Consider the following 22134-nt stretch of genomic DNA (forward strand, 5'->3'; position numbering starts at 1 on the left):
TTGTCCCTGGGTTTGTTAATACCACTACCTTTCCCCCCACCTCCCCATCTCCCATGTCCCCCTGGAACTGTTGGTCCTATTGTTTTCTCCTCCAGATTGTTCATCCAGCCTATCTTATTTAGACAGACCTGAAAATTGAAGCTTTTAAGGATTTCATTTTACTTACATTCACAATTAACATCCACAGGAGGCAGTGGTCAAGAAATTAAGTAACAAATTACATTGGGCTTATCTGCTGAAAGACTTCTTTAAAGGGTTAAAGAGCAAAGATATGACTTTGAAGACTAAGATGTGCCATGGTATTTTTAAATGTCTCATATACACATATAGGAGCTGAACAAGGAGGAAGGAAGAGCAAAGAAGAACAGATGCCTTTGAATTATGTTGCTGGTAAAGAAAGTTAAATACACCATGGACTTCCAGAAGAAAAGAGTACAGCCATAGTGCTCCTTAGAAGCGAGGATAAGACTTCGCCTCACGTACTTTGGACATGTTATGAGGAGGGACCAGTCCCTGGGGAAAGATATCATGCTCTGTAAAATAGAAGGTCAGAGAAAACGAGGCAGACTGAGATACAATCACTAATATGGCCATTCCATCCATAATTCTTTATGTGATGTATAACAACTCTGGATCCTATGTCTGTGGCTATAATCCCATTTGCGGATAGTTTTCTGCTTTGCTAATAGACAGGTTTAAGGTGGGATTAAGTTTCCAATTTAGTAGAGGGTAAGAATCAAGCCACCACCTTTTGTTTTCTTGGGGGACAGGGGGTATGCTCTGCTGAAAGACAAAATCCACACCTCCATCATAGTCATTCCTCTGTGTAAGAGCCGCCTTTGATCCAGAGAGAAACTCGAGACCATTAGAAGAAAAGCTACCAGTGGAGCATGTTCCAGATCTTGGTCTGAAGTAACAGAAGCTGAGAGCAGAGGCATCAAAGGCTGCGGCACAGAGGTCATGGGACAGAACAAAGCAGCCAGGCTGAGACCAAAGGCTGAAGCAAGATCAGCTGGAGAATAGGTGCAGGACAGAGAGTATGAGACTGTGCGGAAGAGCAGCAGGTAGCCTTTCCAGAGTGCTCACAGAAGCAGACACCAAGGGACCCCATGCCTGGGAGGCTGAAAAAAAACCCAAGAAACTTGGCTACTGGCTGAGGAGAGGTGCTGCTATGGACCAATGACTTAAATTCTTACTGTTTACTATTCCTGCCTTGTGGTAACCTACAAGGCTGGCAGTTTCCAACCACCAGTGGCTTTCTGGGAGAAAGCGAGGTTCTGTACTCCTAAAAAAATTTGAAACTCACAGGGACAGTTCTACCCTATCCTACAGGGTCATCATCAGTCTGATTCAACTTAGTGGCACGGAGTCTGAAGCTGTGAGCTTTTTGTGGCCAATACATCAATCACTGAACTCAACATAAAAGCAGACTAGAGATGCTGACGAATGTTAAATATACCATGACGGGAACCAGAGTTGATGTCAAAATAGGTAAAGAAAGATGGAAGGTGCATGTCTGCCCTCTACCTTACAGCAACAGGGAAGCCAGAGGAAATCAAACACAGACCCTCTTCTGCACCATTTTTTCACAGACCCTCAAGTAACTGGACTGGCATGTGGTCCCCAACAAGCTCAAGCAACAAAAATGGTAGAGGATGCACAGTGCCTCGTACTGTTGTACACAGGGTTGCTATGAATTGTAACAGACTGGATAACACATAACAACAACAGGTATCATCTCTTGAATCCTGTCTTTATCCTATTTGATGTCAGTATTTATTTTATTCATGTCTATGCTTTAATGTAACATAACTAATATAACCTCTTTAGGGAAAAAGCGATGTTTAAAATTTTTTGTGCCCAATTTCTCTATTTAAAATACTTACATATACTTATACATTTAATTAAATGATTATCTTCCATGGCACAAAGAAATGTTAATCAGAATAATTATAACTTGAAAATCAGCTATTAATTTTTAACTAGTCTAAATAATTGTGTGTGTGTGTGTGTGTGGGGTCAGATGCGCAGGCATTCCCTCCCCTGAGGGCAATCAGTTGCAAGACTGTCTACTCATCCCACCACAGGGGCGGGCCTGCTCCCTGCTGCTGGGGACAATGGACAAGCTCCTGGGTGGAGCTCGAATCCTACTGATAATGGTCTATCAGTTGGGCCAGGAACAGGCCAAACCGGCTCTGTCCCTCCTCTTCCTATTGCCACCCCTTCTCATTGCTGTGTAACCTAAAGTGCAGCCCCTCCCTGTGACCTATGTCTCTGCCTGTAATTAGTGGGCTGGCATGCCCCCAAAAGGGATATAGGTGTGGGTCAATGAGAGAGAGAGAGAGAGAGAGAGAGAGAGAGAGAGATGCTCTCCTTGCTGCTCAATCCCTGGTCACTCCCCTCTCTTCCCCCTCTCCCTTGTTCCCTTGCCCTCCTTCCCTTCCCCGCTCTCCACTTGGACCAACAAGCGGGGCTGAGGTGAGCAATGCTACCATGTAATGTGTCTAACTGCATTATTGTAATATCTCTCATACTCTCGATGACTTTAATATAATACTTATATATCTCAACCGTACAACTGTGCATTACAGAACCGGTGACTAACGGTGGGAGCTGGCTCCCCACCCCCCTCCTTGCCATTTTAATTTAATACTACAGATAATGGAATGATGAGTTATTTTTGGTCTTTTAAAAGTCCTATTTTAAAAATATATACATTACCTCATGAATCTTGTTAAGGTATTCTGCATGAACATACATAATGCCACTCCATCCTTTAAATAAGAATAAGCATAAAAGTACAATGAAAATATATTTAAATAAGAAATAAAAATACAAACATTTAAAATAAAACTAAAAAATACCACTCTAGAAAGTAATGAGGGGAAAAATATAACTAGCTTTTTAAAATGAGGTTTTCATTGAAAACACTGATGCCGGGTGAAATGCCAATTATGCTATATTTGATCTCCCTGATTTCATCAGGGTCCTTGAGCTCATCTTATATAAGGTCTTACAACAAAGTTGTAGGTATAAGAGTCAGATCACATATCCTAGGATAGTAGGGAGTTCTAATCAGTAACATGAGAGGAAGAGGCATTCATATACATACCTATTCCTACACAATAGAATCCTTTAAGAATATAACCATATAAAAGCATGAGGAAGGACAAGAGATATTAAGTGTTGATTCTTGGTATCTTTAGGATTTTTATTTTGATATGTGCACAAGCTGCAGCTTCTACAAATTTGTTTAAAGCATTCTATCTCACTGCCTCTTCATCTCACATGCTTTCTGCTACCCAGTGTACCTGGCCTTCATCCACCCCCAAAATTCCCTGCCTCAAAGAGTCTCAATTATCTCCTACTTGTCAAATTAAATGGTTTTCTCTTATTTCTATTTTATCTACTTTTCTTATTTCTGTCTTCATATCTTTATAACACCATTTATTTATTTACTTAAACACTTTTCTTTAGTCAACTCTTTTGGTATTTTGTCTTGTTGATTGTTCAGGAGTGACATTTCTACTCCTGATTCTCTACCTATTGTAGTATCCTTTTTAGGAAGAGTGGGCTTTCTACTCCTGTAAACAGTTGCAGTCTCAGAAACTCACAGGTGCTCACTATGAGTCAGCATTGATTCCATGGCAGTAAGTTTTACTTTCTTGATCATCTTATTCAGTTAATTCTCTAAAGCACTGGTTCTCAACCTTCCTAACGCTGCAACCCTTTAATACAGTTCCTCCTTTTGTGGTGACCCCCAACCATAAAATTATTTTCATTGCTACTTCATCACTGTAATTCTGCTAGTTATCAATCGGGCGACCCCCTGTGAAAGGGTGGTTCGACCCCCAAAAGAGTCATCATCCACAGGTTGAGAACCGCTGCTCTAAAGGTATATATTCCCCTAAATTCCAATGCATTCCCACTCCCCTCTCTCTCTTGTCTAAAATTTCTTCCTTGGAAGTTTCAACTACTGTTTTTATGTAGACTCCCAAATGTGATACACACTTTCACATTCTGCCAAAACCTCAAACTCAATATGATATAATCCAACTTTATGGAAGCAGACAGCCTCACCTCTTTCCTATAGAGAGGCTAGTGGGTCTGATCATGAGGTTGGTTTCCAAACTGTCAGATTTTTCCTGGAGGAGTTATGCCCATTCATGGTTGAGCGAACAATGTTTTTATTCTTCACATTCTGAAGCTTATAATTGTATTTCGATTATTTCTCCCTCTAGAAAGAGATTTCTTTGAGCCTACAGATCATCTGCGTCATGATTCTTATAAATGGGTTAAAGCTTACATTAGATTATTATTCTATTGTTTTCTCTGTCTTGTAACTTTTTAGGATTAATTCTTGCATTACTGTGGTCCATCTCCCAGCTTCTACCTTCTCAACTAAAAATTAACTGCCTAATAAAGACAGTTTAAGCTCTTTTCTTGCTCTTTAAAAAGCACATCAAAATGAAAACAACTTCATAAGGAACCAGCTACACTTTTAAAAAAAGGTGGCAGCCAAACAATGTAGTAAAATGCTGATGGTTTTTGTTGCTGCTATGGGTATAATCACTTATCTAGTTTTGGATTTTTTCCCCAAAAAAACCACTTTATCGGGAGTTAATACAGTTATCATATCATTCCATAGTTCAATCACATCAAGCAGTATTGTACAATTGCTAACACAATCAATTTCAAACATTTTTTTCCTTCTTGAACTTCTTGATATCAGCTCCCCTCCTTTAGCCCTTTCTCCCCTATTGTAGCCCCCCCCCCCCCAGAGCCCTTATTCCACTTGTCTCTACAGGTTCATCAATCTTGGGTTTCCTATATCAAAAAATAGAACAACATATAACAAATATTCAAGAGGGCTACCCACAATCACAAAATAAATCAGCGATAAACCCCAATATGAAACACACACACAATGTTGAAAACCCGATCAGACCCAACATGCATCAGACGGAGGATCAAGTGGCAAGGATTTAAGCATTCAAGTCAGGTTTATCATTTTGGTCTCCTGTATTCCTGTAGTCATCTGTCCATTACTCTGTCTGGCAACCAGTTTATTCCCATTCACCCACTATGGATAGAGGGAAAGCACAGAAGCTTATGTCCTGTGAAGATCTCCCAAATATATCTTGGGCTTCCACTGTCATCCATAGCCTGAAACCCAGAATCTCACAATTTAAGCTCTGACACTATTACCTCCTTCAGCTTCAGATGATAAGATTTACAGTCCTTGGGTCACTGAGTGCTTCTTTCATGTAAACTTAATTGACGTCTCACTTAGATGGCTGTTTGGAGACAAACCTGTAAGACCTTAGCTTTGCTATAGAACCTATACCTTTTGTGTTCCCTTCCTGAGCACAAATATCAAGCAGGGCTATGATATAAGAACTAATTGTTCTTAAATTGGTGTAAGGGTTTGGTGCAAGCCGCAAATCCATTCCTAGATCTAATTTCTATTTTTATTTATCTTTAGAAATTTTCATTAATAAAATGTCCTAGTACAAAATTTTCAAAAAATATAGTGGCAAAACACTAACATAATGATTTTTTCAAGATGTCACTTAATAAGCATCTTCAGCACTTTTACTATAATTAGGAAGGAATGCGATCTAATTACTAAAATTGTCATATGTGGGAGCATCAAAGTTTACAGGAAAATGGAATGAAATTAAATGGCATTTTCTATGAACATTTTGGAACCTCTTGTATATTGTAGTTATGTCATCATCCTCAGAAAAGCAAATTCACAAAATACGCAGGTGCCAGTGTTGCACTTGCAACAAGAAAGAGTAAGTATGTTGGATGAAGAAAAAACCACATTACAAGAAAGGCTTTTTATAACTTAGTCATGTTAGGAGTCTCAGATTATATGTGCAGCTGCAATTCATGCACATGCATGAGTCTCAAAATCCATTTTAAATTTCCGTTTACACATATTTAAAAAATTAGAAAATATATTTGTAAAGTGCTTGATAATGATTTTCCATTTTTCAGGTAGCATTGGAGACTATAATAAGGAACATCACATATACTGTTTTTTTGTTCTTTAAATCTTAAAATCACTACATACTTCATTATTTCAGACATATTATTTCCTAAAATTTTCTGTGTTATGAATTGAACTGTGTCCTTGCAAAATTTGTGTTGGAATCAAAACCCTTATAAGTGTAAGAATAGGGCTTTTATTAGGTACATTAATCAGTTTAAGGTATGTCCTAAACCTAATCTGAGTTTTAAGCTCATAGAGATAGATGAAGCTATAAGTTCACTCTAGAGAAACCTCAGAAAAAAGGCTTGGTGATCTAATTCCAAGAATCTGGAAACCCTATTGAAAACCCTACGGAGCATACATGAGCTCTCTCTAAGACAGAACTGCCTTGATAGTAACTGGGTGCTGGTATCTTCATAATAACCATATATGTAAAATAAAAATATCTCAGCCATAGATGTCAGATAAATATGTATAATCTAAGGCATATTTTCACACAAACTTGCCTCCGGAGTTCCTAGTGATTTCACAGCATTCAGATCAGACCCCGAAGAGAAAGTGTTGTTAGCCCCATGGACAATGAGACCCTTTCCTTCTGTCCATTGTTCCAATTCAATGACTTTTTCTAGAAGCTGTAGCATCATAACACCTGCCAGAGAGAAAGGGCAATCAATCACAAACACATGGAGGGCATGAGAAAAACAGAAATAATGGATAAACTGAGATGTCAAGCAGGGCTCTTTGGTAATATATTTCATAGTATTTACAAATTATCTGCCCCGTCTAGAAAGAAGTACATCTGGCAGTTCTTTCTTTTAATCAGCTTACAATTTGTTAGTTGTAGCTTCTACCCAGTGCAGTTAAGAAATCACACAAATACACGATTAGGTTAGCTACTGTCATCAAGTCAATTCCCACACAGAGCGACCCTGTGGGACAGTGTGGGTCTCTTTAGGGTTTCTGAGAGCGTCATTCTTATGTGATAAGACCTCATCTTTCTCTCACGGGATGACTAATGGGTTTGAATCACAGACCCTGCACTTTGCAGCCCACCGCTTCACCTACAATGCCAGCAGGGCTCCTTTATGAATAGGTGGAACAATTAAAATCATATACACACCTTAGGTAAAGGATAATAGGAGAGAAATATGAGCTTTGCTAGTAAGGAAAAAATTAAAGTGGAAAAGTTTAAACTAAAAACTAATGACTGTCACATTACAATCTTCTAATAGTAATTTTTGGATATGTTTATCTTTGGATATTATGATCTTCCAAGTTCATCCTTCCCCCTCCCCCCCAATTTTATTGGGGGCTCTTACAGCTCTTATAACAATCCGTACATCAATTGTACAAGCATATTTTTACATATGTTGCCATCATTTTCTAAACATTTACTTTCTATTTGAGTCCTTGGTAGCAGGTCCTCTTTTTTTCCCTCTTCTCCCCCCATGAACCCTTGATAAATTATAAATTATTATTTTCATATCATACACCGACCACTGGCTTCCCTTCACCCACTTTTCTATTGTTCTTCCCCCTTGGGGTGCGGAGGAGTTCATCCGTTCATCCTATTCTTACACAACGGAGTTGACTCTCCTCTGTCTAGGTAAATGCTTTAAAACTCAACATAATGATCATGTACAGAGGGTTAAAACTAGCAAAGAATCTATTTCACATGTTTCAAAATTATATAAGTTCCATTAAATTTGTATACTTCTTCAGAACAGAAATCTCACAATGTGAAGAACTACTGTGTTCTTTGCCATTTTCTGAAGTTGCCAGTAAGATTAGTTCTACAATAAATGTTAAATTAATAAAAGTAACAGAAAACTAAGGAGGCTAATCTTTCTAATTGCTAATTATGACCTAACTAAAAGAGTAATCCTTTCCAAGGTTGTTTTAAATGCTTTTCAGATGTAGAGCTTACTCTCATGAGACTTATGGTTGAGTGGGAGAAAGAGCCACATAAAATACACATTGAAGGAAGAGCAAATCAGGATAGGCAAATATGAAGCTTCAATAACCCATATTAAAAGTTCTGAAAAATAATGCTAGCCTTAAATATGGAAAATATAGCAGTTAATCTTAAATTCATCTTTTTGACATTTTAAACTTTAATAGAAGGAGTTTTTGTCTTTTTTTTTCATTTTTTCTTTATTGGGGAAATCACAGGGGTCAGGACATCCAGAGTGCAATGGATAAGCCTCGCCCTGGGAAAACCACCTTTGTGATCATGGTATCTCCCCTGCCAGGTAAGTATAATAATAGAAGGAATTTTACAGAGTATCTGTTTGGGTGATTTTCAAACAATGTGAGGAAGCACAGGGTGTGGGACTCACTCCTTATCATCTAATGCAACTCAACCTAACCTATATGAAAATAGCTTTGCTTTAATAAATTTTATATATTAAACATTAATTTTATTTGTTTTCATTTAAATAAAAGGCTTTACTGTTTACAAATTCTTATTTGCAGTTATTCAGCAGTAAAACTATTGCTCTAGTCAAACCTTCTTGGGCAGTCTTTTTTTTCATTTTATTTTTCTTAGGCTAATATTCAGATGTCTGTTTATTATTCTTTGAGCCAACTGAAGGTATAAAGTAGTACTGTTCAGTAAGCGTATCCTCAAGCCACATGCAGCTACTGAGCACTTGAACTGTGGTTAGTCTAAATGAAGATGTACAGTACGTATACAAGACACCCCAGATTTCAAAGATTTGGTTAAAAAATTGAATGAAAAATATTTCATAAATTTTTACTCTAATGATATGGTGAAGTAATACTTTGGTTATATTGAATTAGATAAAATATTACTAACATTAATTTCATTTATTCCTTTTGCTTTTTGAAAGTTGCTATCGTAAAGTTCAAAATGATATACATGATTAATAACTGTCTTATGTTATAAACATAAAACACACTTGTATATTCTTACAGCTATAACATAATAGAAAAAATAGAAAGTCCTGAATTCTGCAGAAAAAGGTCATCTTGGGCTTAAACAACCACTATAGATTTATAAGTCTGTTGAATTATATTTATGATTCTACATAAAGTAAAAAAATTATTAACTTGAGACATTTTTAGCTTAATGGTTCAAATCATACTAAAAAATATGACTGCCTTCCACAAGCTGCATAACTGAAAAACAGAGATTAACAACATCATTTTGAAATAAGCGTAAAATGTGGTCAGCAAGGCTACTCATTAAGTGTTGCACAATACCTAGGAAACATAATTCAAGTGTGAGCTACAGCACAAAATTACAACATATCCTGGACCTCCAGGTCTTACAAATATAATACTTTTATATTCCAAGAGTCTTGCCTAGCAAATAGGTTCTCATCAGTATCTACGAATTAGTAAAAAGTCAATAAAACAGGCGGTGTTTAAACTGACTACTGTAATTGCATAATTTAATGTATTTGTTTTTGTTGTTGTTCTACAAAAAGTGTCACTACTTTCAAAAATGTTGCTGCCTGGGCAAGAATAAAAACTACATGATAAAAAACAAACAAACAAACAAAAACGACATGATAGCTAGCATGTTAGATTTAAAGTCATTCTTTAATTAGTCAAAGAAAGAACTCTAGTACCTGAGAATGCATTCATTTTACTTGGATTATTCAGAGTAAGAATGCCAATGCCATTATCGTTCTTCTGAAGGTCAACGGATCCACCAGTAAACTGTACAAGCTTTTTTTTAACTTCTTCCTCATGGAAGCCATGAGATGTATTATAAAGTGACAACCCAGTCTGACACAGCAGTTTTGTCCGGGCAGACAGAGATGGTGTCTTCAAAACACTAGCCGCCATTTCTGGAAAAGAGACATAGTACGTAGTAGTTCAGATGAACACTCACTCACTTTTCTATTGCGTGCCAATGGACTGTAGTGAAGGACCGTTCAACTGGGAGTACTTCCCTACTTTCAAAATGCACTCTTTTATGAAATTGGTTTTGTACCCTCTTCTTTTTTCAAACCAAGTAATTCACAAACAAACCACTTTGGTATATCACTGAGGGGTGATGACATCATTACAGTGAATATATTGCACTAGCAAGATTTCGAAAAATCTTAAAACTGTTCTCCATTTAGCACCATCTAACTCCAGGTTGTCGTTGTCACCTTAGCACTTGCTATTTGTCCAACCCTTTAGCTTTTTCAAAATCTAAGAATAAATTCCATATAAATGTTCCCTAGAAATGAAAGTCTTCAGGCAGAATTTGTATTCTTAGCACTGTACTTACATTCTTTTGATATTTTCAGGGAAGGAAAGGAAAAACCGGGAAGGAAACAGGAATGTATGTGTAGTTTCTGTGTCCTCCATCTCTTACTTCATATTTATGAAGGGACTTCAAAAAACTCAAGGAAAAATGGAAATTTTCTGAAAAACAGAACTTTCTGTAGTCCCTTTGGGCATCTTGCACAATCTCATCTCTGTCCATAGGTTTTTTTCCCCCTTATATAAACTGTTTTGTTAACAAAGCATACATGTATATGACTTGTTATAATGTATACATTGGCTCAACTTTAGAACACATTGCCAAAGTGCCTTTTAAAATGTGTGTACTAGTTTATATTTCTAGTGAGAGTTACAGTTGCTCCCAAACTCTATTATCATTTGGTACTACCTCCCTTACCTTTACTCCCCTAATTTTAGGTAACTACCTCATTGCAATTATACTTTGCATTTCTTTTTTTTGTTTTGTTTTTTGGGAAAAATTCTTTATTTGAATGCGTCAGTGACCACAAGGCACAGAAGCTCGGTGCGTGTACACACACACACACACACACACACACACAAAAGCTTGCATGCGTGTGTATACACACACACACACAATGCAAAGGCATTTCATAGCAAAAGGAAGGGGAGTGGGAGAGCAGGCTACAAGAGCAACTAGGGGCTTTTTGGACCCTATGAAGAGGGGTCAGGGATGGTGTCACTCCCTAGAATTCTTCCTTAAAAGCAACAAGGAGAAATCCACTTTCAGCCCCAGCCCACCAAACCCAGAGTTGAAGAATCTGTTTGGGGCCTGAGAAGATGCTTCCTCACTGGAGAAACCTGTACCAGCTCTCCATTCCTTTCCTTGGGAGCCCCTTTGGCCTCCTTGGTATCCAGATAGCTCCTGGCAGAGAAAGGCTAGCACCACAGCTCCTAGGCAAGCAGTCTGCTGCACATGGAAAGGAGTGGGCCAGTAGGGCCCAAGTGCTGCAGTGACCCCTGGGCTGGCTGGCATAAGGCAAGTTGCCTTTTAGGGCACAGAACTATCATGAAAACTTGCATGTGGGGGACACATCCCTGGGTCAAAGTGTCCCTTGAGCCCAGTGGAACTAAGGCCTTCTCTGGCTCCAGTTGGCCCCCAGCTGCTGCAGCTCCTTAGCACCATTCAGGGACCATGGAGAAGGGGCAGGAGAGAGCACAGTGCTCACTTAGGACTGTGTCCCTGCTCCAGGAGATTGCAGTGGGCAGACCCTGCACAACTGGCCAGCATCTGGTCCTGGCTCAAGAGAAGCTGTCATTTTTAGGCAGGAAGAGTGTTTCATCCCTACCAGCCACTTTGTTGTAGCCACTTCCACCTGGCATTTCCCACCCTGTCCAGAGTCTGGCATGAATGTTGTAGGTTTCCTGCCTCTCCCAAGACAGGAGAGTCCCAGAGCCCAAGGAGAGCTAAGGTCTTCAGCTGCAGATTTGTCCCAAAGTGATCAGAGCAAAACTAGGCCCTACAGTCTTGCAACTGTGGCCTATAAGGCTGGGGAGGACGGTCATCCTCCAATTTACCACTCAGTGAGTCTCCAGTCCGATTACAGAGGCTTGGGCCAAATGGAGGAACACAAGTAGGGGCAAACTGGGGTGGATGTCTGCAACTGCCTGGATCAATCACAGGTTGCAGTGGTTCAATCCTGCCTCAGGTATACGTACTCCGTGGTAGGAGAGGCAATGGGAGTCCACGGAAGCCCAGTCATAGACGCTGGCTCATGGCCCCACGAACCAGGAATGCTGGGTTGAAACATCTCTAATTTTCAAAGGTGGTGGAGTCTTTCTGAATGGGTTGCACTTGTGTGGGGGGAGGTCAGATGCGCAGGATTCCCCCACCCCTGAGGGCAATCAGTTGCCAAACTTCAGGGGGCCCTGCTCTGTGCCTGGGGACAATGGACAGGCTCCTGTAGGTGGAGTTTACACCCTACTGATAATGGTTCCTTTGGACACCCAGGGAACAGGTCAAGGTTGAGCTCCTGAATTTGGAATCCACTTATCTTGTCATACCACGTGTACCCCAGCCCCTCCTCTTCCTGTTGCGTGTATGTCCCTGGACCACCCCTTCATTACTGTGGAATCTGGCCCAAGGGTAATGTCATTACATTCGGTGACTGGCTCTTGTGCTTGAAGCCGCTGAAATGAGCTTGGTATTGCTCTAGGGAGTTCAGCACTATCTTACCCGTCTGCAGGGGTAGCCCTTCCCAACTGGTCTGCGTCTAGCTTCTTTGTTTCCCCCTTTAATGTCTCCATTCCATGCTAGGTATTGCTTCACTTTGTTGGCATGTTTTTTGCTCTGGTAATGTGCCAGCTTCTGGGACACTGGAATGAGCAAGGTACAGCAAATCTTACACTGGGTGTTGGTGATGAGACACTGGTTCTTCTGGATCATGTGCTCCACGTCCTCCCTCCCCGCAGATTGGGCTCCGGACACCGCTTCCCACAGGCAAAGCGCACCGCTTCCCAGCCCGCCCGCTCCTCCATGCTGTTGTACCACCCGGCCCCTTGGCCATCTGTGGCCTCCAGGGTACCCAATGCGGGATAGTCCATCTTTCCTGCAAGTCCTAACCAGTCGGATACTTTGCATTTCTACAGGGTCTAATAAATTTAAAGATTTAGTGGTCATTTAGATATCCTGTTGTGAAATATCTGTAAGCTTTTTGCCTATTTTTCTATTTATTCACCTTATAAATTTACTACAGTTCTTTTAGTCTCTGTCTATACTTTTACTAACACATGTTTAAGACAACACGTCACATATCCACGCACAGTTCATGTTATGCATGCATTCCTAACTAATAGAATATTGCCTACCAGAAAGGGGCTTCCACTATCTTTCATTCACCCAATCCAAGCCTACTGCCATTAAGTTGACTCTGAATTAAAGTGACTAGATATGGGGTTTCTAAAGCTGTAAATCTTTACAGGAGCAGGCGGTCTGAGTGACTGGAGGGTGTGAGCCACCAACCTCGCAGTCAGTCCAACACCACCACCAGCGCTCCTCAGATGTACCACAGACCCCCCCAAATCATCCCCTCTAAATCGAGACTCAGACTTCTCCTAAAGCCCTTTGTTCCTTCTTTATTCACTCATTTAGATTTTTGGAGTATCATTCCACATTCCACATTAGGAAACCTCCTACTTCTTCCTGTCCCTTATCTCCCACATGTGATCTGTCTCTAAAAGTATTTATTCTGCCTTATCTTTCCCATTCTGTTTCTCTATTACTAACATTTCAAACCCACTACATGATATCTGAACTAAAACAACTGTCACTGATTCATTTCACATGCCTCCTGAAAGTCAACATCTGTAGCTTGGTCAGCAGTTTGAGGCCACCAGCCACTGCACAGGAGAAAGTTGTACTTTTCTATTTTCATAAAGAGTTACATTCTTAGAATCCCAGTTTAATATTTATGTTCTGTATTAAAAATGGTTACTAGCCCCCCCGCCCCCCCACACACACACACAAAGATTATTTGAACCCACCAGCGGGGAGAAAGATGTTATAAGGTATCTGTGAAGATTTACAGCTTTAGAAACCAGAGAGAATAATTATACTCTCTTCTATATGATGGCTAAGAGTTCAAATGGACCTCCATAGCAGGGAGTATAAGATGTCGTTAAAATGTTATGAAGCACACAATCTGTATTTTGGATTTATTTCAGATTCACAAAGTAATGAAAAAGTTTTAAAGCATTTAGCAATGTGTAAACTTCCATAAGAACAAAACTTATATTTAGAAGTTAACAGGTAGATGCCTAATTATCCATAAGAAGCAGATTTCATCCAGCTGAGGGAGCTCATTAAAAGGGAGCTGAGAAGCCTCTAAGCCAGCGGTTCTCAGCCTGTGGGTCGTGACCCCCTTGAGGGGCAAGTGACCCTTTCACAGGGGTTGCCGATTCATAACAGTAACAAAATTATAGTTATGAAGTAGCAACAAAAATAATTTTAAAAAATCATTTTATTGGGGACTCGTACAACTCAACACAATCCATACATACATGCATTATGTCAAGCACATTTGTAAATTTGTGGCCACCATCATTCTCAAAAACCATAAAAATAGTGCTATGGTTGAGGGGTCACCACAGCATGAGGAACTGTATTGAAGGGTCTTGGCATTAGGAAGATTGAGAACCACTGCGAGCTATCTGAGCTCAAAAGGCTCACTCTCCCTGGTTGTTTCTCAGGTTCTTCAGAGGTGATCAGATCATCTGAACAGCGCCAGTCCCTGCACTGCTCAGGGAATTAGCCAGCTAAATGCTTTTATCTGTATGGTCAGATTTTGGAATCCCCAAACCGAGATGAGTATCACAAACCCGAATTTAACATTCAAAAAAAGTCTAAGGCAGATCATTAAGTGTGAAACAACAGAAGACGTTGATGTTTGCTTTTAGATGATCAGTATATATTATCTATAGTGTCTGATTTTAAGCTTTCAATACATAAGCCTAGGCAGTTACTAAACGTCTGAATCAACTCCATGGTAGTGAGTTTGGTTTTTCAGTTTTCAGGTTTCATTACGTCCACCCACCTCCCTCTCCCTCACACAGGCACACTGAACTTGTTGTAGTTCCTTAAATCCTTCAGGTTTTCTCTTCATTCTAGACGTCCGCATAGGCGGTTTGTCTTCCTGTTACGGGTGTGACTGAGAGACACAGCAAAAGGTGCTTACCTGCCCAAAAGCACCACAGAAAATATCAATCTTCTTTGAAGATCATAGATAAGAAAAACCTAGGAGCGGCTCTATTCTGAAACAATGGGGTTGGCATGAGTTGAAGCTGAGGACAGCCTAAGTTCTGCCTATTATATTTTCCTTCAAAGGGAATTCCTTACTTTCTACTCTTGCCACACACTTTGCTCCTATTACTTTAACCAAAGTTTTCCATTACATTTAGCGCCAAGAGGGCGTGGGTATTGCCAGAAGTGGGGAGTAGCAAACAGCAATTTCCAAAATTCGCGTTCTTAAACGAAATTCCATATAAGGATTTAAGAATCCGGCCATAAACCAACTCAGCTACCTCATTTATTATTCCCACAACTCACCTTTTCTCAGTTCCATGTGAAGACCAACTGCGTTTCCTATTGAAAGGCCGATGACTGATACTGCCTCAACCTATTATTACTCTCACTCTTCCGGTCAGGACCCAATAAAACATCAAGAAAGGAGCCTGTCTCCTCCCTTCTCCAATGCACTTCACAATCCCAGCTTTCTCCCCCAAGGGGAAGAGCTGCTATAGGGCAGCGAAAGGGAGGGCCTCTGCAGTCCCCGCCCAGGTTCCCTTCACCAAATCACCGCCAGCAAAGGCCATGGAAAACAGACCCTCCGTTTGGGAAAGCAGCAGGAGGGGAAGCTGACGTCCTGCTCAGCCCATTCGGTAAAGTAATTCACCGGTGGCTTCCATTCCAGCGCCTGCAGGCGTGTGAGGCATTAAAAAGGAATTTGCGGCTTCATTCGGAAGGCGCGCACCATCCTGAAAGAGGCGCTGGTCGCTTATCCTGAAAAGTTGGTTGCAGAAACACAAGCGAGTCAAGCAAGAGCGTTGATTCGGACGTAGAGAAACAGACAGTGGCACAAGTCTACGAAAACGGTACCTACTTAGCCCGAGGCCATCAACATCGACGAAACCTCCGTCTCCTTCCACGTACGTGGAGGCCGCTGACTTCTCCAGGACGGACACACCGGACCTGCTCACCGTCCCCACCTCCCCGGCGGGAGCGGAACCCGCGTCCGCGTCGGCGGTCCGCTCGCGGCGCTCACGTCGCCCTCCGTTGCACGTCGGCGGGCGCCGCGCGGCCCCACGTCCCACGTCCGGCACGGGGAGGCGGGCCGGGGGGGCCTCGCCGTTGGGGCCCCTGGGCGGACACCCGGCCGCCGTGCCCGGGATGCCGCGGCAGCGGGGCAAGTTCTTCCGCTCGCCCGAGACTCCTCCCTGGAGCTCTCGGGCCCCTCTTCCGCTCTCCCGCGCCTGCCTTCGAGCGCCTTTGGCCCGATTGTCCGCGCCTCGGGTTAGGTCTCCCACAATCCCTTGCGACCCTGCAGCGATCCCGAGGCCCGCCGGGCCCGACCTCCCCACTCATTTCCGCCTCCTCCTGCTCTGATCTTACCGGAGGCCCCATGGGGCTCCCCGCCTAAGCACCGCTGTCTTCGGAAACCTGCCCGCAGCCGGGCGCTCGTCTCCTGTGGCCCAGCCACAGCCTCGCATTCTCCCTTGTGTTCCGGCTTGGCTGGAAGGCTGAGTGCTTGCGTTATCAATTCTGCCCCACAGGACTGGGAACACTGGCATTTGGGGGTGACCCCAGGGGCCCCCACCTTTGCCTATAGGAGAGAGGAGTAGCTTTGGAGAATCCCGAAATACCAGCCAATAGTGGTCGAGCCACTTCTTTCCCTGTTGGGGTGGCGGAGGGGGCGGAGTGGGGGGCAATAGGATAGGTGCGCCCCTTGCTGGTCAGCCTATGATTGTGGGGCATAAGATAATGAGTTACCGAGTGATACCAACCCTAGTGACCATACCAGTTAGAGATAGTAAGGAGCAGTCGCCGAACACTAGTTCTTTTCATAGTCCCATGTAGACCTGACCCATATTGTCAGTTTGTTGTACTTTGAAAGCTTGCATGTTGGTAAGATGCTGGGAGCTATGCAAGCAGTATTTCAAATACCTGCAGGGATCACCCATGGTGGACGAGTTTCACATAGGAAACCTTGTCCTGTTCCCCCAGGGAAGGTTGCTTCGGTGCCAAGACTATTCAACTTTTGCTTGTTCCAGGATCTTAGTACAAACACTGAGTGATAAAGAGATTACTTGGAGACAAAAGCTGCCATCAATTCAAAATGTGCTCGAATATGGCAATGTCTGTTAGTCATATGAGAAGGTTTGTTAGTGCCAGAATCATTATTATTTGGGGGGTATGGGATTATCTATTTTAATGAAGTTCATTATATATTTGCAAATACAATGAAACTTTATATTACAGCTTAACAAAAAGTAAAACTGACCACTGGGGTTTGGAGGTGGGTTACCTGCCCAGCAGCACAGCACACCCACCCTAGTGTGCCACCTGTAGGAAGGGCAACCAGGAGGAAGCATCAGGTTTGGGCCAGGGATGGCCTCTCATGACTTCCTCACAAGTTCCTTATAGCTTGAAATTTTGATCCTGGCACTAAGCACTTCTTCCTGGACAGGAAGGTGGATGAGTGCAGGGGACGGGGTGAGAAGCGGTGAGTGGCACAGGGCAAAATAAAAAAGAGCAGAAGAGCGATCCTGAAGAGGAGTAAACGTAAGATGGTCACCGAGGGAATAAAACAAGAACAGGATTTTACTTACAGTCCCAGAATCTACAGGGTCAGGAAAAGAGGAAGTGGGGATTAAAAATAAACAGGGTTTTAAAAAATCATTTTATTGGGGCCTCATACAACTCATCACATTCATACATCAGTTGTATCAAGCACATTTGTGCATATGTTACAATTCAACAACTTTTGGATATCTAGGAAATAACAGACAAAAGTGACTTAATCTCTCTCTCTCTCTAGCCAATATGTATATCACAGAAAAATAAAAAACAGCCCTGTGACTTTCCGAGACTCTTTCCCCGCCCCCAAAGTAATTATAGATGAAGAAGGCATCCCAGCCCAGTCCAATTCAAGTGCCTAAGTCTGAGGTTAGTCCCAAAGCCCCTCTTTAGGCTCACGTAGCCACATGCCAGTGGCGCAGAATGGTGAACAGATGCAGAAGGGTCACAGGCCAATGGGGGCACAGCTGTGGGGTGCTAACAGCCCTCAGAGTCAGGCAGCCCACATGGGGCCATCCCTGGAAGCAGACACAGAGTTCTAGCAGGCAGGAAGGTGGCAGAGGGGCCAAGAGTAACTCTTCAAGGGAGGAGAAAGTTCGGTCTTTCTCCTGTGAAGTGGCTGTTGGTTTTAAATGGCTGACAGCCCAATTGTGTAACCACTATGCCAACAGGGTTCCAAAGGTTAAAATATCAAAATGTGACAAAGATGAGGGAAGATGATGAGTGTGAGGCACAGATAACATTCAGAGACAACAGTGAGATGGACAGTCTTTGTGTGCAGATGTAAATATAAAACTCTTGAGTCTATATGCACCTGCCAATGTCAGTTTAGATAAACAGCGTTTTGGAAATGAAAGAAATGCTCTGAGGAAAACCTAAATAATTAAAAAAGATAATAACTTTGTATAACAAAATTATCTAGAAAGAGAAAAGAATAGGTCATTAAGATCTATGAAAATTTTAGTCTACTGTCATTATTAGCTCTGGGGGCTTTTACTAAGATAGGACTCCTAATATCTGAATCATAAAATTAATCCTAGGTTTTGAGAAAGTGAATTTTCTCTATAACTCCTCCCCCTTTCCTCCCCCAACCCAACCAGTAGATTTCCTTCTCTAAAGGACTTGATTTTCTGGTCTTCCTTTATTTAGTAAAGCCAAATAACAATAGAGTGGGATGCAGTAATAATGCTGGTGGGCTTATGTAGCAATGCCCAAAGGTGATGGGGTAGAAAAACTGATATGGTGTGTGTTTTAGTGATATGAAGGGAAGCTTTTCAAATTCATTGACAGATGTGGACAGATTCCCTGGAACTATATCCCCGATCGCAGCACATTTCCTGGGATGTGTGGCTTTCTCCATCTCTAGTCTGTGTGGCATCGTTGCTGGAGGCTTTGGTTTATCCCAGAACCCTTGCCTGCTTTTGAATTGTTGAGTAAGCATTTATATTACCACCCTAATGCACAAAGTGGATGCAAAGAGGTATGCTCTGCTTTATTTCACTGATGTACTTGCCTTCTATTACTTTTTGTCTGGTAGAGTAGATAAAGCAGTGGAAAAATGATGAAAGGGAAGAACTGAAAATAATATTTCATAGAACAGCTCAGTATAACAACGCCAAATATAATGAAATGTGCAAAGACATAGAATTTGAAAACCAAAATGGAAGAACGTACTTGGCATATCATAAACTGAAAGAACTGAAGAAAAAAAAATCAAGTCTTGAGTTGCAATAGCAAAAGATTCTATGGACAAAATAGTATGCAGGAAGCATCAAAAGAAGACAGAATGAATGCACAGAGTTACTGTACCAACTAAGACTAGTCCACAGTCAACCATTTTAGGAGGTGGCTTCAGCAGGAACCAATGGTACTGAAGGAAGAAGTTCAAGCTGCACTGAAAGCATCAGCCAAGAACAAGGCTCTAGGAATTGATGGAATATCCATGGAAATGTTTCAACAAGCTGATGAAGCACTGGAAGCACTCACTCATCTATGTCAGGAAAATTGGAAGACAGCTACTCAGCCAACTGACAAGAAGAGATCCATATTTGTAACCATTTCAAAGAATAATACAAAAATTGCTCATGTTATAGAATATTAGCATTGATATCACGTTCAAGTAATATTTTGCTGAAGATCATCTAACAAAGGTTGTAGCAGGACGCTGGAACTGCCAGAGGCTCCGGCCAGATTGAGAACAAGCTGTGGAATAACAGATACCACTGCTGATGTCAGAGTTTTGCTTGGCTAAACTCAGAGAATACAAGAAAGAAGTTTTCCTGTCTTTTATCCATTTTGCCAAGGCGTTTGACTGTGAGGATCACAACAAATAATGGACAACCTTGAGAAGAATGGGAATTCTGCAACGCTTCATTTTTCTCATGCGGAACTTGTACATGGATCAAGAGGCAGTAGTGCAAACAGAACAAGGACATCACATGGTTTTAAATCAGGAAAGGTGTGCATCGGGTTATATCCTCTCACTATACTTATTTAATCCGTATGCTGAGCAAATAATCAGAGAAGCTGGCTTATATGATGAAGAATATGGTATCAGGTTTAGAGGAAGGCTTATTAACAACTGTGATATACAAATGACACAATCTTGCTTGCTCAAAGTGAAAACGATGAGAAGAATTTGCTGATAAAGATCAAGGACTGCAGTCTTCAGTATGGATTACAGCCCAATGTAAATAAGACCAACATTGTACCAATAGTTAATATCATAATTAAAAGAGCAAAGATTGAAGTTGTCAAGGATTCCATCTTGCTTGTATCCCAAATCAATTCTCCTGGAAGCAGCAGAGATCAAACCACACATTTCGTTGGACAGTTCTGTTGCATCAGACCTCTTTAAAGTGTTGAAAAGAAAACATGTTACTCTGAGGGCTAAGGTGCTCCTGACCCAAGCCATACTATTTTCAATTGCCTCATATGTGTGTGAAAGTTGGAAAGTTGAATAAGGAAGACCAAAGAAGAATAGATGCATGGACTGTGGTGTTGACAAAGATTATGAAAAGTCCCATGGACTGTCAAATGAACAAAGAGATGTGTCTTGGAAGAAGTACAACCAGAATGCTCTTTAAAGGCAAAGACGGTAAGACTTCATCTCTGTACTTTGGACATGCCAGGAAAGACATCAGGATGGGTAAAATAGAGGGCAGCATAAAAGAGGAAGGCCCTCAACGAAGTAGGCTGACTCAGTGCCTTCAGCAATGGGCTCCAGCATAGGAACAATGGGGGCAATGGCCTAGGATGATACATGATCAAGCAGTTTTATGAGAAGCAAGCACAGGAACAATTGTGAGGATAACAGGGGATCAAGCTTTGTTCTTTTGGGTGTCAGGTCTCCATGGAATCAACAGCAACAAGAAAACTAAGATATGCTATGCAACTTTTTTCTGCAAAAGAGCATTGTGAAAAGAGATCAAATGATCTCATTAGATCAAAAATGAATGTTTCACAGGAATGATTGGATCAACCTCAGTCATTTATGCTTTGATGCTGCCTTAAGCCAACAGTTTATGTTATTCATAAGTATATTTCGTTAAAAAATCCTTTTATATTTTAAGGGAGAATAAAAGTCCTTTTCTCTGTAAAGGCATCAAGAATTGATCCATACATATAATGATAGGCAGCCTTTTTGTTATCCCGGAAAGAATTTTGCATATTAGGTAGCCACCAACTCCTCATACAAGTGGGGCTGACTTTGTTCTCCTAGTCTTTTGAACTGAAGGCTACATTATATCTGAATCCACGTGCCATGTGCAACTAGAACTCATTTGCTTTTAAGGTTGAACTCATTAATTAATATGATGAAACATTAGTTACCTTTTCTCTATTGTTAGAAATATTTCTCACAAATTTTTGAGAATTGTTTAAGAATTTACTTTAAATAAAGAAAATAGCCTAACTGGAGGGGAGGGGGAGCTAAATTTAGTAGAGGATAATGTATACTGTGCCATCATTCTTTAAATTAATCAACCATTGTTTTCATTGAACCATATTTTTGCTCACCCCCAAAGGGATCAGTTATCAGGCATCAAAGGACAAAAAAATCATATCATTGTGTGCTCACCTCCCTGATACAATCGCTGAAGACAAATGGGTGCATAAGAAAATGTGGTGAAGAAAGCTGATGGTTGGGGGGCCAGCCCCAATCCCAACTACTACGTGGACACCTGCGCCTCCTGCCAGAAGAATTTATTTCAAAGGTCTGCATTGAATCTGCACCTCCGGGAGAGGGACATATCTGATCAGAGCACATAGGGGCAGATGAAGGGGGAGGAGGAGAGAGTGGAGCACATCCTGGTCCACCAGGCTGTGAGGACAATGCTCCCAATTAGAGCAGCCAGTCCACAGAGAGGACCACATGGCTGGTCCCACTATGAGACATGATGCCCTCACTGACCCACAGCCCTACAGGGGAGAACACCAGAGACACAGCGTGGGAATTGCACCCAATCTGATCTGGCCACACCAAGGCAAAACACTAAGGGGGTGCAGCAGAACAGCAAGGGAACGGAGTGTTGAGGTCCCCAGGAAATACTGAAGGTGGACTTTGGGGCCAGGGCGTGGT

General features: G+C 41.6%; 1 protein-coding gene and 2 pseudogenes across 5 annotated transcripts in view; all 3 read right to left on the reverse strand.

Moving 5' to 3' along the window:
• The window catches only part of ECHDC1 (ethylmalonyl-CoA decarboxylase 1), a 28227-nt gene extending 12245 nt beyond the window's left edge, over positions 1-15982 (reverse strand). Inside the window, exons 1-7 of one of the 5 annotated variants that reach the window (XM_045294423.1) lie at positions 15862-15982; positions 15586-15761; positions 14797-14937; positions 12441-12580; positions 9598-9819; positions 6508-6650; positions 2722-2774 (exon numbers count right to left, since the gene is read on the reverse strand). In XM_045294423.1, coding sequence (XP_045150358.1) covers positions 2722-2774; positions 6508-6650; positions 9598-9817 — 416 coding nt within the window. In that variant the 5' untranslated portion in view covers positions 9818-9819; positions 12441-12580; positions 14797-14937; positions 15586-15761; positions 15862-15982. Of the gene's footprint in view, positions 1-2721; positions 2775-6507; positions 6651-9597; positions 9820-12440; positions 12581-14796; positions 14938-15308; positions 15762-15861 lie in introns of all 5 variants that reach the window. The other 4 variants (XM_045294421.1, XM_045294422.1, XM_004702057.2 and 1 more) reach the window with 4 other exon arrangements.
• Positions 8067-8261, reverse strand: LOC115871166 (annotated as a pseudogene).
• On the reverse strand, positions 12018-12808 carry LOC115871004 (annotated as a pseudogene).
• Positions 15983-22134: the final 6152 nt, after the last annotated feature.

Source organism: Echinops telfairi, unplaced genomic scaffold, assembly GCF_000313985.2.
Source record: "Echinops telfairi isolate 266 unplaced genomic scaffold, ASM31398v2 ScPeMD7_3533;HRSCAF=4204_0, whole genome shotgun sequence".
NCBI lineage: Eukaryota > Metazoa > Chordata > Mammalia > Afrosoricida > Tenrecidae > Echinops > Echinops telfairi.